This window comes from Dermacentor silvarum, chromosome 4, assembly GCF_013339745.2.
Source record: "Dermacentor silvarum isolate Dsil-2018 chromosome 4, BIME_Dsil_1.4, whole genome shotgun sequence".
NCBI lineage: Eukaryota > Metazoa > Arthropoda > Arachnida > Ixodida > Ixodidae > Dermacentor > Dermacentor silvarum.
Window position 1 is genome coordinate 68,830,679 of NC_051157.2, and position 19,115 is coordinate 68,849,793.

Sequence of the window (19,115 nt, forward strand, 5' to 3'; positions counted from 1 at the left end):
GCACGACACCGCTTCCCTTAAAAAAAATTTAAGAATTGCGCTTCAGCGAATATTTTCACGCACAGAAATTTAGTCTCGACCATTTCACTTCCTGGTATCTTTACACAATAAAGGACTGTCTCGTTGAATATACCGAATAAAAACACAGATAGGCTATCCCTAACACACGTACCTTGACAGACGGTTGTTTCCACACCATGTGGTCTCTTACCCAAAGGGACCAACAAAACACATCAGTTACCTGGTACGCCTTCACAGAAATATAGACAGGCACCTTTTGCGTGCTTTCGATAAAAATAGTTTGACAGTGTTGAAAGATCGCCCATAGTGACGAAACGCTACCTGCACCAGTCAGCTGGGAGCTCTGAAAACGAGTGACCACGTCAGAATCAGCACCGGCGATCGCATTGTGACAGCTACGGTAGCAGCTAAACACTGTGCTCCTGAACAGCCAGTCCTTAATTAGACGCTATCCGACAACACTGCAACTCACCCTCCACTGAAGTACAGCAGTCGGAGCGAGTGCTACCGTTACATCTGCTTGCAACTGGAACTGAATTCCTCTGGCTATGCTGCCAACGATGAAGATTGGACTGGGAGGATTGCGGCTCCTTGGGACCGTTTTCGGTAAGTGAAAGTTGTCATTATGGAACCAGACGGAAAGGGACCAGTGAAAGAACACATAAAAACATTTTTTTTTACAGAGACAAGATGTTTCGGTTGTCTTTAGACATGTCCGCAGTTTTGGAGTACAGTGTAGATAATCAAGATGGCTCACGCTCTTTGCATGTCTGCATTGCTTATAACTACACTTTCGACAAAGTGGTGCTATTGTTATTTTTACGTGCATTACCATGGATAACGCACTTTGAGCAATCAGTTATTCAGAGATGTCGCGTTATGACCGAAGAATGTCAGGAGCAGCTCTACATGCCTGTCATTCCATTCAAGCCGGAACCACTCAATTTCTTTCTGAGTTGAAAACGTTCGTGCGATGGTCAGCAAAGTGACTTCAAATATACAGTTGTTGACATGGATACCGCTTTGAATTAGGCAAATATATAATAGCTTCAGCGCTAAGTGTCAGCTGATTCATTTACGCAGTGCATCAATATTTTTAGAAAAGTCATCTGAGATACGGCCGAAGTCTACCACTACTCTTAACACGCTTGATTTTTTTTTCTTGAACACATGAACCACTTGTGAAAAACAGTCTTGGTCGAAAGAAATTCGGGCCGTAGAAAATAAAGGGTTGCTACAGGTACCATGGTAATAAAGTATGCTCACTACTGTTTCCTATTGGATCATCTGCACGAAACGAATCTGTTTGTGTATTTGTAAGCATGTATTCATTAAGCCTAAATGAAGGCTTCTAAATTAACAAAAATTTCACTAACTCAAGTGCATTCGTGCGGTAGCTTGAGGTACCGTTAACTTGGCATTGAGGAAAAAAAACTGTTTGTGCCATAACATATAGGGGCCGCACAATTATGTTGACGCTTACAATGAACGATCAAGCTACCATCAATCACTTACAGCTACTGCGATGAACGCGTGGAGGTACATAACTGCAAAGGGGGCTGGCTATTTGTCCATAATTTCTTTCTTACGTGGGTTTGAATCCGCCATCCTGGGGAGTGTAATAAACGAATCTTGATTTGTGTGTAACATTATCGCTAGCCGTGTAACCATGCAACCTTCTCACACCAACAACAACGCTGCTTTACGCACGAACTGGTATTCATATTCAACGCCTGATATCAAAACTCCAAAACTATACTGACGCGTTTGGCAAGCATTCCGATAACTGTATATGTTCGCGGGGATCATTTATCAATTACGCATGGTCTGCGTTAAAACATCGTTGAAAACTACTTCATAAAGTCTTCCAATCGATAACTCGATGAACGAAACGTTCACCTTAGACGGTGAAGAAATCCTTGCAAACTACTTGTTCATGTTTCAGTGCAGGCAGGTACCTAGAAACTCATGTTTATTGCGCATGGTGCATATCTCCTGATAGAATTTTCGTATGGCGCAAGCAATACACAAGGATACTATTGTGGTGACATCAACAAGTAGCTTCCATTATACGCCTAAAAGACCGCATCACGTACACACCTTCTTACGTTGATGGATGACATGATTCTACCGGAGATAATGAGTTCTATGTCTTCGTGGAAGGTAAAGAGGACTAGAAAATACGGAACTATAAGAGCATTGTGGTGGGCTACACAAACCACACAGCTAACGCCGTGCGTTTGAAACAGCATGTTGAAATTTATTCTTGGCATATTCTAAATTAAGTGTACCGACGCAGATATTCAAGTGCAAAAGTTTGCATTAAAATTACCTGAAAGAATAATCTAAATTCGCAACCGTCGAACTTAACATGAAGAAAAAAAAACAGACATATCTTAAAAGAAATAGTTGATTTCTGGCTTTTTTCGTTCCAATACCACGATTGGATTATTAGGCACGCCGTAGTGGGGTACTCCGGATTAGTTTTGACCAGCAGGATATCTTTAACGTGCCCCCAATGCATGGGACACCGGGCATTTTCACATTTCGCCCCCATCGAAATGCTGTCGCCGCGGCCGGGATTTCAAACCGTGAGCTCGTGCTTAGCATCGCCATACCGTAGCCGCTAAGCCACCGCGGCGGGTACAGACATATCTTAGTTATCCGCACAGGTTACATTTCGCTTAAGCATACTGGGTAAGCTTTGTCCTCTTGAGCGCGAAAGCTTTCCGTGTGGCCGCATTGCTCTAGATAAAACAATGTCATGTTTAAAAAAATTAAAGAAAAGAACGCATGTAAACATCAAAGCTTGCTTCTCTGTGTCTTAAAAAATTAGAAAGAGAAAAGCTTCAAGTAAAATCTAACATGCTCGCGCTTCGGAATTTGACAGGACTATTCCGAGACTAAGTTAGGCCAAATAAATAAAACAAGTTTTCATTAGTCTGTAATGGACAGAAATGATAATGCAAGCATGAACAAATAATCATTTTTACTCATATTACATAGACTATGACGAGCAATTATATCCAACACACTAATGTCCCTTCCCGCAATGGATGAACTCCTGGGAAAAGCTATAGAGCTATAGCCTGCGGGCAATGCAGTAAGAGAAACATATATAAATAAAAAGGTTTTTTGTTTCACGAAACTACCACTATAAAGGACACCAGCCCCACATTACAAACACTGACATCATTCTTGACATCAAAAAATTAATTGAGTCGCGTGCCATGGCATGAAATGTAGCTGCTTGTATTTTCTGTGCCCAGTTTCTTTCCTCGAGAACAATTACGAGTGCACTGAGAAGCAAAATTAATATTTCTTTGTAAGTAATGACTTTTTCTTGTGGAAGACTGTCAAGAATGGGCTCAGTTTCAAAAATAATTGCTTCCGGCTCTTTCGAAATTTACATCGCTGAGGGGGTGAGTCGTCCGCTACTTGGAGTTCAGCATTGGGGAACCTTAGACATTAATGGCGTGACAAAGAAAGCACTTTGCATTCTTGCTTTTCTCGGGCCATTCTCAGTTTAAGTGCCGAGTTTAAAAGAAAGCGATAAATATTCCGCTAAGCACATTACGCAGATCTTGTATAGAGTAACTCTAACGCATTGCTGTGCGATTTTAATATCACGAGGAGAATCGTCAACTGCGCAAGTTAGTAATATTTCATACTGAAAAACTAAAGAGCGCGAATGGCATGAGGACACATATATGAGGGCGACAACACAAGCACTTTTTGCCGTAAACTAGTATTTTCTACTAAAGAAACATAGAATCCTGATATAATCGTGATAGGTAAAGAAAGAAGGTCACGTAAAAGCTTATGGATGGCTAAAATCTGTTCAAGAAACACGTCAAGTGATATTAAGACCGCAAACTCCTTATCACAAGTGAATTAATGCTTCGCTAAAGCATATTACGCCTTTAAGATGTACTCAACAATTCTAAGGCAGTTTAGATTCTTTGCAATCCGCTTTGCGCCGCGGACCATCTCATCGTAGAACAACTGCTTCTAGAAACTCGAGAGCTCCCTCATCACCTCCTCGTGCAATAGCACGATGTCATGTTTCAGTAGCTTCCAAGCTACTCTGGTATAATGGGCAATGAGCATGCTGATGAATTGCTCAGTCTGCTCATGAAGAGGGCCTACAGAATCCCACCCCTCTGTCAGGAACAGATGTCACAGTAAAACTTCGCTTGCTGGCGAATAATGCCACACAGTCCTTGTGAAACACACTAAGGTTCCAGCACGACGTCGGAAGCTCCTTGAACTCCTTCTTGGACTCCGTTCCTCATGTTAACTGTCCCGAACCGAGACTACTGTACTTTTCCGACTGTGGCTTGACGTGCTTTTACAAAATTAACTGTTTTCCACGGCGGAGTGGCCTACAATGTTCCATTGACTTCAGGAGGCAGCATAAAAACTATCGACTATTTCTTTTTTTGCCGCTGTGTTCGGTACAGTGCCCACAGGCGGTCACTCTCCACCACAATTACTGCTCTAGACGCGCGATTGTCATTCCAGGTTTTGGTCAAGGCACTGTTGAAGTTGCCCAGTTTCTGATTGTTGAAACTTAGCCCCAAATGTGCGTGTAGTCTGTGTCCTTCTTTTGTCCTGTTTCGAGTGCGCCACGCATTTTGTCCCCATCACTCTATTGAAGTTCCTGCGCTCGAATAATTTCTTAAGAAACACTGATACTACGGCGTTCCCTACTCTTTCCTTTCTGCTTTTTTGCAGCTTTTCCTTTCATTCTCCGCTATTCTTTACGTTTTTATGTCCCTGCCCCTTCAGTGGAGGTTAGCAAACGAAAAGACTCTCTTCCGGTAACCTACCCTATCTTTCCCATCTCATTTCTACGTATCACTCTCTCTCTCTTTCTCTCTCTCACACACACACACACATAAAAAAATAAAAAATAAGAATCTTAAAAGAGCACCATACGATGTTATCTTTCATCAGTTCAGCTGTTTACTATTGCTAACAGAAAGTAATAACGACGACTCAGATATAAGGTGTGCAAATAATAGTAAATGCAGCCCCATATTTTGCTGTTGTTCTTACATCAATATTAAAAATAAAAAGCAGCACTACATACCACCTACCGTCCTAATATTTCAAATTACATTGTTCAGTGATTCAAACGCAATAATCGGACCGAATAGCGGCTGGCACTTTTTGCACCACCGTTGATCACTGGATGAGTGTTTCGCGGCCAAGATGCTGTCGTAATGCGTCACACGGGCTCTCGCTTTTATCGTATACTACAATCCACCAGCATGATTTCCGCAGTGCTGACCGGTAGCGACAGAGTGCCGGCAATCATGCGCTCACAGTATCGCGTTTTAATTCGCAAAAGTACTGGAAACTGTCATATGCTATGTTTTGTGAATTTATAAACTAGGACAACACAAAATATTCATAAGGGTGAAATTTGGATATTTGGATACACTTTCACTCTGTTGGCTTATCTAATTATTTAAAAATTGTTGAAAGTTTGAAGTTAGCGTTCACAGCTTAGTCTATGTGCTGATTGTATTAACAAATAAAGTGTAAATTAACAACTTTTTAGACCTATTTGTGACTGAAGGTCGTACGCCCATCTTTAGAGAACCTTTATCTTTCATAGTGCATCAAGCCGGCGAAAAGATAGAGATGCATCTGATTGGTTGACGCAGGCGACAGCAGTAGCGTGCCGCATGACGTCACCGAGATTATCTGAGACCCGAGCCTCGTCGCGTACGCTTGATATGATGGTCGTGGATGTAAGCCACCAGATATCACGTACGCGCCTGGTTGTTTGGTATATTATTACTGCGATAGTAATTATATGAACTCTCCAAGTGCATTTTTACCGTCGACGTCGCCGTGAGGTTCCGCATAAAGTCCAACGGCGATAAAATCGTCACCGCGCGCCGTATTCTGTGTGTGCGAGTGAAAGCGTGCGAGGGTGAGGCAACAACGGCAGCCTAATCTCGCGCACGCGAGAGAGGAAGGCGGCCGGAAGCGCGCGGTCTTCGTTCGCGCGCGAGGCATGGGGAGGAGGCGACGCAGACGAGGGGGGGGGGGTGCATTCTGCACCCGCGGCTGCAGATCACGGAGCTGCCACGTGGGCGCCGTATCTTGAAAGCGATCTACGAATGGACAAAGCGTGCGCCCACGGGATCCTCATCTTAAAAGCGATCTGCGATGGGGACAAAGTGTATGCGCCGAGTGCTGGTAGCTGCGGATGCGCTGTGCTTGCGACATTTAGTTCGTGTTGAAGCTAGAGACAGGGCGAAGGTCAATTTGCTAGCAGCCGCTGGCACGCTTTCTCGCTCCAGCGTTTTGACGAGTTTCCGCAGTCATCAATCGAGACGTGTTCATCTTTACCTGCGCGCGCGTGACACCGGGCTTGTTTATTTAGTTAGTAAGCGAATATTTACGACTTTATAGGACCGATAAAACTACTATCATTACTTCGTATAGCTGTCTACTAATTTGATATCGCCTTTCGGGCGAAACTTCGACTATTTTTTCATCACATTATCACTGTTCCACACATATCACTGGATGCAAGACTTGCGTGCTATTGACTTAAAAAGAGGACTGTCTAATCAGAATGTGCGCAAAAAGTTTGCTTTAAATCAAGGAATAGCATTGAGACAACCAGCTAGGTCACATAAAGGAAAGATTGATTCTAAAAATGATCTTCGATGGTTCCTGCCACAATTTTCTTTTGTTCTACTTGGCGCACTGATTGAAAAAAAAAGTATTCTCAGATTTCACGTGCCGAAACCGCGATATCATTATGAGACACGCCGTAGTGGGAGACTCCGGATTATTTTGATCACCTGGGGTTCTTCACCGAGCACCCATTGTATGGTACACGGAGCGATTGCGACACCTCGTTCAGAACGCAGAAAGTGTGCCTTTTACTTTACGAATTATGTGACTTGTGCCCATTAGTTTAAAGCCACATCGATTGCACAGGTAGCGAGCACCGCACAGTGGACGCCACTGCAACTGATCGAACTTTTGTTATGCTGCGACCGAAGCTAGTTGATGAAACATCATCGCTAAATGCGTAGCAACAGAAAAGCTAAGAATCACACAGTCTTTAATGCCATTAGCACTCGTTCGCACACTTTTCGGTTTCTCAGTCTGTATCTAGCCTCTTTCACGCCAACTTGGCCCACAGGGTGTGTGCCTCTGGGTACGGGCCCGAATATACAGCTCAGGAATAGGGAAGTTGATCCATTAGGTTTGTGCAACAGGGCCTGTGCCACCGCGGGTGTGTGCAAGAGTAGACAACTTGGGCAGCTGTATATGGGCAACAGAGCATGTACCACTGCGTATGTGCCCGAATACACAATTTCGGCCACCCATTTGGTATGCGCAACTGGGCTTGTGACACTATGTATGTGAACATTCTTGGCCAATCCCCCAGGATGAGTATGCGCCACTGCGTAGGTGCCCGGTTAGACCAGTAGAACAAGAGGCCAGACGTGAAGAAGTCTGCAACAAACAGCATAAGAAGTCCACTACAGAAAAGCGAAAAAGTCGGCATTCAAATACAGCCGAGTATATGGAAAAAGAAGTGCAGTGAAAAGAACGGTAGCCATTTGAGCTTTTAGTGAGGAGAGCTCCGCTACAAAGAAGGGAAGATGCCAGTAACAGAAAATTGTAAAAACTCAGGCAACAGAAAAGTGAATATTTGTTTAGAAATACTGGTCTGTCGCTATACTGGTCTTCAATGCTAATTGCAGTATCGTCAACATTCATCGTGGGATGGGTTCTGCGAAAACTTTTTTTCTTATCGTTAACGTGTTTGACTTTTACCAAGCGCTCGATAGTTTCAATGCTAAATGAAGGAGACATACCTCCTGTTTTTACTGTCGCATATCACTTCAAATAAAAACTATAAGAAACTGTTTCGTCTGCCTGAGGTACAGCAGGACCAGCCGCCTATTCTTGAAACACATTACTCCCTCTTTATTGAACTATGACACAGAACTCCCAAAAACTCGCAACGTTAAATTTTTTTAACATGCAAAAAAAAAAGGGGTCATTGGGAACCCTACAGTGGTTACAGCGTTCCAGTGCGCTTTTCGCGCATCACCTATTTGTCTACCAAGGTAACTTGAGAATTAACGGTGCTTGAAACCAATTAGTGGTGCAAAAACGAAAACAAAGAAACATAGGGGATGTACGTTAACGTGCAGTTTTGAAGCATATTCTCCCTATGGGAGCAATTATTACACTTAACCCATTTATCACAATTAAGTGTGCAACGTTGGAGCAATAAAAGCAATGCTCTGCGTAGCACGGGACATCTGTTGAACGTATGCCACTGCTCTTCAAAAAACGCCTCGGTTCGAGGTACACCGAAACACGCTGAGTAAGTGCGAAACATGAGATGAAGCTTAGAATAGGTCTCGGTAGCAACGCTCATAATTGCGGTTCCTTAGAAGTAAGGGAAAATAGGGAACGGGGGGCGGGGGGGGGGGGAGGGAATAAACACCTTTAAAAGAGAAAACCAAAGCAATATAGCAAATAAGAGACCGAGCGACCTTTCATGTTTCTTTCCTGCTGGCTTTTCTCATGTTTGACAACACGACAACTAAGCTGCAACAAGCACAATCTCTTATTCTCCAAGCTTTGCTGGGATCCCTTACACGCTTCTACCCTCTCTTGAGAACGGTTTTCAGTTTGAGATCTTCCCTTTTTTTTTCTTGTCGTTGTAGGTGAAAAAAAGAAAAATGATTCCTTGCAGTAAGTCATAAAAGTATGGCTATAGGGCGTTAGGAGCTCGTACGTATCCGCATTTAAAACTGTCGCCGTTGTTATTCGGCTTCGAAAATAGCGATGTCAAAAAAATGAAATGTCAGTAGACAAAGGCTGTTAAACAACCTCAAAGGCCATTCCACGTTCCCCTTTCCCGTTACCCTCTAACGCATGCTGTCCGCCGTTCCACTCTTTGTTTCCTGTATACGACCGGCTTCTTCTCTTGCAACTTTATAGCGAGCCGAAATTTTTCCGCGGATTAGTTTTCATCCCTCATCCGCTACACTTTTTTTTTGCCTTCCCTTTCTCCTCACCTCGCAACTCGACACAGCGCGCTGTTCGTCATCATTCTCGTGTTACACCTCAGCGCACTTGTTCTGCCCTTGTTCGGCACAGCGAGCCGCCTCGCATGAGGCCTCACTTTCTCTTTCACCTCCCTCCCCTTATGACAGCCGTTCTGTTGTCATCTTTTTTTCTGCCCTGATTTTTTTTCCGTCGCCATTCTTTTCCAGCCATCCTCTCTCAGAGCACGTAGTACTTTGCCGTCGTTGCAACATCTCTATTTTTTTTCTCCCTCGGATCCCTCGGCTGTTCCTTTTTTTTTTTTTTCGACGCGACACTGCTTCTCAAGGACCTGGGAAAAGCCGGCAGCTAAGGCCGTTCTCGTCGCGACTCGAGCTTTCTCCTGATTTGTCATGTCAGGTTCATTTCTCCCCCTTCCTTTCCGCGTTCTGCTCACCCGTGCCAGAGCCCGTACCCACGGCCTGGGTCCCTATGAGTTTTGGCGCGGGCCGTGTCAAGGCGTGTATGATTCATGCCCGCACCACTTACCGTCCTTCTTCTTCTATATTTTACTTTACGTTGCTCTTATCTTGTCTTTTACACTCCGAGGGCTCGAGTAGCGAAGGTAAGGTGAGCGACCGGGGCATGGCGAATGTGCTATTTGCTCAGTTTTTTTGCTAAACCTGATAGATGTAGCATGGCTCTACAATGTATTAGGTATCTATACTAATCCGTGCTGGCCAAACCCTCCCGCTTGAATGTCTGACAGTGCTCTAACTGTGAACGACCTTCATACGCAGCAATGGCGGGATATTCACAGCATTTTATGGCGCAGCTAACTTGGTTTGTATATAGTTAAAGTGGCGTCTGTTTGCTACCAATGATCTGTGTTTACGCATTCTACAAAACGTAAATACCCGATTGTTTCAACGCCTGCTGTATTTCTTTTTCACGTTTTAGAACGTAGGCTCTAGAAGTAGTGTGACCCTTCTTAGTAGGCTGTTCGTGTTCATCATAATGCTTTCTGATCTGTGTTTAAAGGAATGTCAATGCCTGCATGTTGGTGGCCTCTGAAAATTATATTTCTGCTTAAAACTATCATAACAAGCAGCGATTAATACAGAATACAAGAATTTTGTATCCGCTTAAGATGAGTAAGGCGGAAAACTTCGTCTTGCGCTTCATGAAAAGTCGTGCTGAATGTCCTTCTTCCTTACGTCAAAGTTTATATCTTCCAAGGGCAAGCCCGCCGCAGAGAACCGAAGAGATTGAAATTAACAATGATTGTTAGCGAAATAGAACACTGCAGTCGCGTTGTTTTCTAGAATTCGTGTCAACCAGTTTTGCTAAAGGAGACTGCTTGCAGAACACAGAAGTACAGGCATGTAGTTTTATCATCGCATTGAAGCGATAGTTACGTGGAGTCTTTGTCGTGGGCCTTCTTAACAGTGAAAGCCAGTAATAATGTTTACACTGCCTAGTTCATTCTAATTGCACTGCCACAGCAAAGGTAACAACCATTAATAAAAAAATAATCACCTTGAAAATGCCGAAGGAACACTTCTGAACAGGTGTTGCTAAGAAAGTGAGATATAAATATGTGGTCATAAATGTTTCCATGGATAGCACGAAGAACAGAAACGTCATTCTGAAGTTTTCTCATTGAAACAGAAAAATTATGTAGAGAACTACTTTTTTTCTCCCATAAACTCTCTCTACACCTCCATGTCCCCACCCTAGAAGAAAAAAAGGAATACAATAGAAAAGTTTCGATGCTATTCTTAAAAAACCCTCATATTTATAATTACGAGGACTAGCACGACCCCAATGAACATAGGCCTGATATAGATGAATAGGGGCGGTAATGAGTGGTGTCGGCGTACACACACCTAAAACTCGACGACGTCATCAGAAGTGGCCTTTTGTGTCACGGCGTCGCCCCGAATTCGGCCGATTCAGCAGTGCCGCTGGTGCGAAGTTAATCGAGTTTAGCTGTTCCTGGGGGCAGAAGAGCGACGCCGTCGCAAAGCTCCGCCGGGCGATCCGGTCTGACGCGCATCGATTGCCGCCGTCGGTGCCAAATTGAGATTCACCGGGGCGAGTCCAGCGGATGATGAGCACGCACCTATGTACAAGGGCCGGTCGCCAGTTAAAAAGGTGCTTCTCTGTGCTCCACTAAGCTAGAACTTCGGTGCAATCCGGTTTGAAAGCGCGCCGGGAACTTCTTGCAAAAGTCGGCGTCCGTGCTCGCGCATGTTTTGAATCCGCGAAAACGAGCTTGAGATTTTTCACTTTTTGAAAGTATATGAGCTCCATCAATGCCTTACTTTGAAGGCGCGCTGTTAACTACTAGGGAAGATTTAACCATGGTTCTGGAAATAGTCGTGGTGTAATTGGACGCAAAACTAGGAAAGAGTTAGGATATAAGCGAAGCGAAGCTTTGGTAATTGGTGATGCCACTTAGATGCTACGCAAAGAATAGTTCAGTTTGGCTTGGTTTCATGGGTTTATGTAGGAATCGTAAGTAGACATTCTCATTCTGGAGGATTGTTTAAGAACGGGCGCACACCCAGTACCACATACTGAGTGACTAAACCAACGATAATAATAATATGAAAAAATAAACAAAAGTGCCGTTAAATATAATTTTAATACAACTAAGAGATCGGTTTTTTATAGACATGTTTCTATAGAGATTGTTCTGTAGAGATGTTTCTATAGAGACCTGTCAACCGAGACTATATGCTAAGATTTTAAGTAGGAAGGTACTTTTTTGTTTCGTAGAACAGAGATGTGTATACTTGGTCCGGATACGTGTGCTATAAAAGCCACTTCACGGGTACATTTACATTATATATATATATATATATATATATATATATATATATATATATATACCCAGTGAGACAGCGAGCGACCCACCCGCCAGGCAGCCATATCAAACCCCTGACAGAAAGGTTCACTTTCAAACAGCACAGAAAAGAGTGTCAGCCCCACTTATTTGACTATCTTTCCTGCCCTGTTTTTCATATAATTTAGCGTCCTATAAAAACACACAAGTATGAACCAAATGGACCAGCAACAAGTAGTGATACATCGCATTTCTCGTAATGTTTGAGATTTGCCTAAATCATGTTCGAGATTGTGTTTTTCGAAGCGTGGATTTCTTTCCGCTTTAATATTTATCTGGGCTCAAATACAATTTAGCTCATCGCAAGGGGCATATAAGGCACAACCTTTAAGTGCAACATTGTGTTATGTTTTGCACATTTAACGCTTCATGATCAAGCGGAGACGTAACCCCTAGTGTTTGTCAGAATTTCTCGGAACCTATAAGTGATTCAAAATGCCGAACATTCTCCACAATCAGTTCTAATAGCAATTAAATTTTGCAGATCATGTACACGCGTAACGAAGGAACAATTTGCATTTATTTAGTTTGCGGGCGAAGTTTTCTATGTGGAACAAGAAAGAAGTATGGCTAAAGGAATACTGTGCTCTCCCATTTGGTCCAGTATCGTGAGAAATGTCTGACGCAGTTCTATGCAAACACTGCAAGATTTTCTCAATATAGCTCGGCTTTAGCATACAGCGTAATGAAAAATAAGCAATTAAACTTTTTCAGCAGACTTCTCACACTTTTTACCAAGCTGCGTACCGTCTGCACTCATTTGCAATGCACCTAATTTTGATAATGGCTCAGAGAAATGCTAATGTGTATGTTACAGATATTTTGGAAGCGAGACATGAAGGTGTTTGCACTCGCATAGATATCTCTTCCTTACAATGCTCTCGATACGCTCAAAATATGTTCTTCCAAATCCTGGATTTTAGTAAATTTAAATTGTGATGAAACTTAGGATTGACTCATTTTGACTGAAACTTGTGTAGAGCCGATGTGCTCAGTATGTATTAATCATTTATGAAGCAGTATTTTTAGTTAAAACGCAACCATGACCAGGGTAGTATAATGCAAGCACCAACGCAAGCTCCTAGTAACTTTTAACCGCGTGGCATCTAAGAAATTCCGCTGTTCCATTTCTTGCCCGGCACATTATTATTTTTTTCTTTCTTCGGAAATAATCAGAGGAAGAGAGACAGATAAAGAAGGAAAGGTAAGGAGGCTAACCATGGTCTTGCCCGGTTGACTACATTTCGCTTGGGAAGAGGAAAAAGGGAAATAACGACAAAAAAAAAAAAGAAGAGTCGGTGGTTGCGCACCCGCAGATGAATCTTCACTCATGTATAGTCCCATATGCTCGTAGCCCACTTTCCCTCAAGAAATGCATTAACGCTTTGGTGGCCTGTGCATATACTAGAGTTTGCGACGCACAATGCCTTTGTTAGGCTGGACGGTGCCGATGCAAAAATATTCTTGTTTCGCCACACTTTTCTTTTCTTTCTTTTCTTGTTCGGTTTACCGCTTACCTAGCACTCTGAACAAAAACCAACCGCCACCATCCCTATAACCCGCTTCAAACAACTATTAGAAAGAAAGGGATAAAATTTATAACGGTGCCACTTCTAAAAAGAATGAAAGAAAATCAGGTGACATTACAACCCGCCCGTTCTACATGGGAGGCTAAGACTGCACAACTAAGCTAAAGATAATGGCACGATGGCGGCTCCTTAGCAGTGAATCTGTCATGTTTTCGAAGACGTCCATTAATCTTGGTAACAGTGTGGCCTATTTCGCCTTGTTAAGATGCCTTTCCGTTGTTATTTCAGGCGACTTATGCACAGAACTCGCACCTATGACATAACCAGAACTTGCTGTTGCTGCAAAAAGCGGCTTTCCTTGCAAAACTTCTTGGAATTGCCGTGCTGACGATGGAACTCGAAGTACGGTATCATAAATCGTGTGAATGTCTGCTTTGAGACTAAACTGTATGATTTGTGACTACCTCCTGGCTGAGGTTTGTTCAAGCTACATGCGTAACAAGGCCGCGTCGCTTACACTTGAGAGAAAGCAGCATGTCCGATACTACTTCGCTTGAAGTTCAAGGCGTTGTAGCACCCCACCCATCGCCATGTTCTTTCTACTTTACTTCTGACAGTACACTCAAATATATTTGCACCGATCCAAGATAAGGTTAAACTTTCTCGAAGACGCGATAATAGGTCCTACATACAACGCTCCTATTTAGGCGGAAATCGGGAATTTCTGCTCGCATTGCCGTCCCATGCGAACTGTCCGCCGTTACAAGCAGACGAATCGGAATCCAAAGTATAACGGCAGAAGCAATTCTGTACGCATATAGCCTTTAATGCTCGTCGCTGTGCGTTGGACGCTTAAGGCAACGGCGTTAGCCGCAAGAAAATATCTGACCAGGCGAGATCGGCGGCCGGCGTCAACGCTTCGGACGCCGGGCGTCTGGCAATCGTCGCCGGACGAAGTTCATCGCCTTGATGCCGAAAGTGTGATCCACGTATTCCAGTCCTAACGCTCGTGCGCCAAGACATCTTGATATAAACTTGAGTAATAACATATGCTGCATTGTCGTTCTTGAAACAGGAGCTCCGGTGGCTTCCTATCAAAGTCATTCAGGGCGCTAAACACCAATGAACACTGAACTACCTGGGATAGAGCAACACCACAGCATCGACATGACTTACCTTTAACTTTCCTTTGTGCTTCCGAGGCTTGTAATAACAACTTTAGACTACGGACCAGGAAATCCCAGCACTGATGTTTAAGAACATTACTGCTGCTCCTCGAAAACTTCACCAAGGTACTGAATACTCTTTTGCTTACAGTTCTTATTGTTATGCCGCACTTTCTGAGGAGAACTTTCCTGTGCGAGTGCATTTAATTGCAGCGTGAGCTTCAATTGCAAGCGCATAACTTCTTATCTCTTACCTTTGTTATTTTCTTCTCACTTCTCCCCCAGTGTGAGGAACAATGAAGGTTCGATGTGTTTAGCCTCTATGCCTTACCTTCTCTTTTTCTCTCTCGCTATAAAGGGCGCCATGACACTCTGCAAACTTTATTTATATACACCATGAAACAGAAAAGGCAACGTTTTCTTCCTTATACCTTTAACTAAAATTAAACTTTCTCATTTGAAAACTTTGTATTCAAGGTATCCGTCTAGGACCATAATTTACACCTTAAGTGCGTATTATTTATAATTTACACATGCTGGAAGAGATACCATGAACAGCCGCTCCAAACACCAGTAACTACCTCCAAAACTTTTGCTATTAAGCCGGAACTTTCCCACTACGCGCGCCCTTTTTCCTCGAATCGACCGTCCGAGCAAATAACAACGGCAGGGACTAATTAGAACGCGGTTCAATCAGTCTCCATCGTTGCCTAATCGCGGGCAGTGGGTCCGTTGCTCTCTCGTTCGCGAACCCCGAACCGAACAGCGCCTTGCCAGCGCGCGATCGTGTACAGTGACGTTGGACAGTACACGACCGTATATATCGCCCCGCAGGTGCAGAGCCCTCCGCGTGGCTCGCAACGCCGGAACAACGTTGGTGGTGCGAACCCTTTCGAAATTGTTGCCGGCCTCGTTGGCACCGAGCAGAAGGCGAGGGGTGGCCAGCGCTCGCAATTAAGGTATGCGCCGAGTTCGTCGCAGCCAGGACCGATTCAATCAGTGACTGTACCCCCTCCCTCCCTGCCTCACCCCGGCTGCTTCTTCAAAAAAGAAGAAGAGAGAGTCGACCCCTCCTATCAACCAGCCTTCGACTCTCTCAACCTCCTTTCACTACACTGCATCGAGTCCGAACCCCGCGGCAACCGTTAACCTTGCTCCCACGTGTGATACCGCCGCTCGAGCAACGGTCTCGCCGCTCGTATATCGAGGGCTGTAGTGTGGTGGAGGGTGGCCACCGCTGGACCTGCAGGGAAAGTGTGAACCCGTCGCTCGTCATGGCCCTCTTCTCACTCTATTTTTCTTTCCTTCTTTTTTTTTCTGTTGCGTGAGGATGTGGGCGACGCATGATGACAGTACGCTTCCGCACACCGAAAGAAAGAAAAAAAATGAAATCCAGAAGGGTGAAATAGGAACGGAGTGGAAGACGAGGCTAGTTTCGCGGATCGTGCGGCGGGGAGCCCTGATGATGGCGCGGCCGCCGGGTCGAAAAACATTAGGCGCTTCCGGAGTGGAAGCCAGCCGCGGCCGTAGGCGTTCTTCGCCGCACGGCTCGCAACCGGAGATAGCCCTTCCGCCGTCTTCACCGGTCTCAGCCAAACCGTGGAGAGCGTCGTTGCATGGCCAGAGGCCGTACGGCTGGCCCGCTTTCCTTCGACGTCTTTCTTTCTTTCTTTTTTTAAATCTCTCCGGGTGTTTTGCGGAACCTTCTTCGTGCACTTATGGACGCCAAGTTTTCCGAGACATCGAGGCGGCGACATCTTAGGCATTTGCTCTATATTGTCGTTCGTGCGAGATTCGTGTGTTGCTTATTCATTTGTTTGTAGTACGTTTCCTTATAGTTCGGAAGCTACGGGCATTTCGGAAAGGTGTTTTTCCCAAATAGCTGACACCGACATCAGTTTATCTTTGTACGACACGACGCGCTTTCCCTTGCCCATTTGATTTAATATTGTGCTTTTGAATAATTTGTTGTGCATCTTACTCTGCAGATTTCTGAGTTTACAGCTCTCTGATGCTTGCAGACTCAATAATGCAGGTCGATATCGCGCTAGCTTTACAGCCTCAGATCAACGAGAACCCAACAACCACAACAACAACAATGTTGGATAAAATTACTGGCTGGATTTGAACACTACAGTTCCGTTCTCAGGGCTCGACCGGCTATGCTGACCGGCTGTGCAGATCAAAGCTTTTTGCTGCTTTCAATATAAAAACGAAATCGAATAAGAAATACTCTACAAAGCAATGCCTAAATGTTCTGACACAGTTACGAAAGTCTTCTTTGCCGCATGGCACGCTAAGTTGCTTTTTCTCTCTCTCTCTCTCTCTCTTTCCTTTTCCACTTACTATAGCCTTCTTTTATGCTGGACCGTGTTTTGAATCCATCGAGGGCGCCTAAGAAGCGAGAACGGAGAAAAATGTGAAGTGTTTTACAGTGCAACAGCCGCATTGTCCCAAGCGCAGTCATTAAAATACTTAATCCTATATACGTTAATGCGTCGTTTCACAGGCCAAAACTGGTGTATAAAAGAAGGTCGGGAATATAAGAAGCGTCTCGTTCACGAAGTATGTTTTGCCAGCTGTTTTCAGTTTCCGAGCCATCTCGTATACGCTATCAGATTTTGTTCACGTGCATTATCACGAACACCTGCAATTTAGACGGGAAACACTGTATTGCAGTCATTAGACGTCTTGCCGGGCACATGTATTTTACCGCCAATTGGAAGTCGTGCTTAATAGTTTAGCACAGCCAGGTGCATTTCAGTCAAAGTACAACAAAAAAAAAAGTAAAAAGTTTACGAGTGCTATACATGAACATGTGAAAAACTGCAGCTCTCGGGGACGTTTAAGAAATGTTGATGTAGAATCCTAACAGAAAATTTTCATACGAGAACAATAAAAAATTAAATGAGAACTAGTAGAAATGCACCATGTGAACTGTTTTATTTTTTTTTTTGTTCTGGTAAGCTAAAGATACTTATTATAAACATCGCTACAAATTCGGTCGAGAAAGATTTCTTGCGAGCCTTAAAACGTGAGTAATCTCTAGGAACAAACAGTTCTCCCGAAATCACGCAGCACTCCTTTCCTGCCCTAATTTAACGATATGCGCTAGCGATGGCACTTAATTTTCAGCACTTACTGTGGTAACCAAATCGATAATTTTGGTTCTCTGTCAAATTGAGTTAGTTCACTTTTAACAAAAGCAGCAAGAGTAGCACAGCCGAGAGAGATAATTTCGCCTAATGTGATTGCGTAATCCCTGCAAACGCATTAAAAGAAACGAAATCTATAATGAGACTGCAAGTGACGCCCTACAGTAGTACGACCTCTGTCTCCATTTGTTTGACAGGCGTTACCGCGAATAGGTCAGAATTGTTTCACTTATATTTGTTATAGTAAAACTTAGAATCGCGAGTTAAAAAAGCCTCTGCATGTGTAGGCCACACATAAATATGAAAAAATAAGAAAGCTTTTTGTTGAGAATGCATGAAATAATGAAAAAGACTCAATGTAGTTTTGCCCCTTTAAGCCCTGTAATCTTCAAACAGGCCCTAAATTTCAACGGACGTGAATTTTTTTGTCGAAGAAAATATTTGGCTGAAGAAAGTGCATTTCTGCTGATGTTTGTACGAGAACCTTTTTCTTTTGATTGCCTCAGCGAAGATTTGCCACTAATTTTCTCATCTTCGTTTGCTTGTTTGTGCTGTCTGTTTTCCCTAACCAATTATATTTAGTGTTGATTTCTACGGCTAATGGTTACCAAAAACTGGCACAAATGAAAAGAGGTATATGATAAGACAACAAAGTGTAAGGGAAGTGCAAGCGATCAAAGCTTTCTGGTGATTTTTTTTTGTACAAAAATAAAAATAAACGCGAAGTTGTTAACTTTGTCCTCGTTAAGCTACCATTGCAACAGCTTTGAATATTAACTTTATTGATGGAGAGTCACGCTAGATAAGCAAATAAAGCCTCATCGGAATACAATGTTTATTTAAAAGCAGCGAAGATAAAACACTATGCTATGTGCATCTGTCGAAATACTTTCCATTGTAAGTCTCTCAAAATCTGAAAGTCTCTTAACATCGTCGAGTTTCAAAGACTATTCACAGCTGCTTAACTCTCGTCCGTATCATGCATACCTGCCAACCTGTGAACATAAGAAAAATGCGTAAAATCCTGTGAACACGACACCGTGGCACAGAAAGCGGGGCGGGGGACTGGGGGGGGGGGGGGGGGGGGGGGGGCCGTATATGCTTTTTTTTTTAACCCTTTCAGCCCTGGATTTTCTATTTCTTGCATATATTTTTTTGCTTTGCATATTTTACATCACAAGGACTCTAGAAACATGCGTGAGCAAAAAATAATTCATTTGTGTTATTATTTGCCGATTTACAGTCATGTCGTCAAAACCGCACATCAGGGCTCAGTGGTTGCGAAACG

General features: G+C 43.6%; 1 protein-coding gene across 1 annotated transcript in view; it reads left to right on the top strand.

Moving 5' to 3' along the window:
* Positions 1 to 291: 291 nt before the first annotated feature.
* The window catches only part of LOC119448681 (Down syndrome cell adhesion molecule-like protein Dscam2), a 251,508-nt gene continuing 232,684 nt past the window's right edge, over positions 292 to 19,115 (top strand). The window contains exon 1 of the mRNA XM_049665697.1: positions 292 to 627. Coding sequence (XP_049521654.1) covers positions 570 to 627 — 58 coding nt within the window. The 5' untranslated portion in view covers positions 292 to 569. The remainder of the gene's footprint in view (positions 628 to 19,115) is intronic.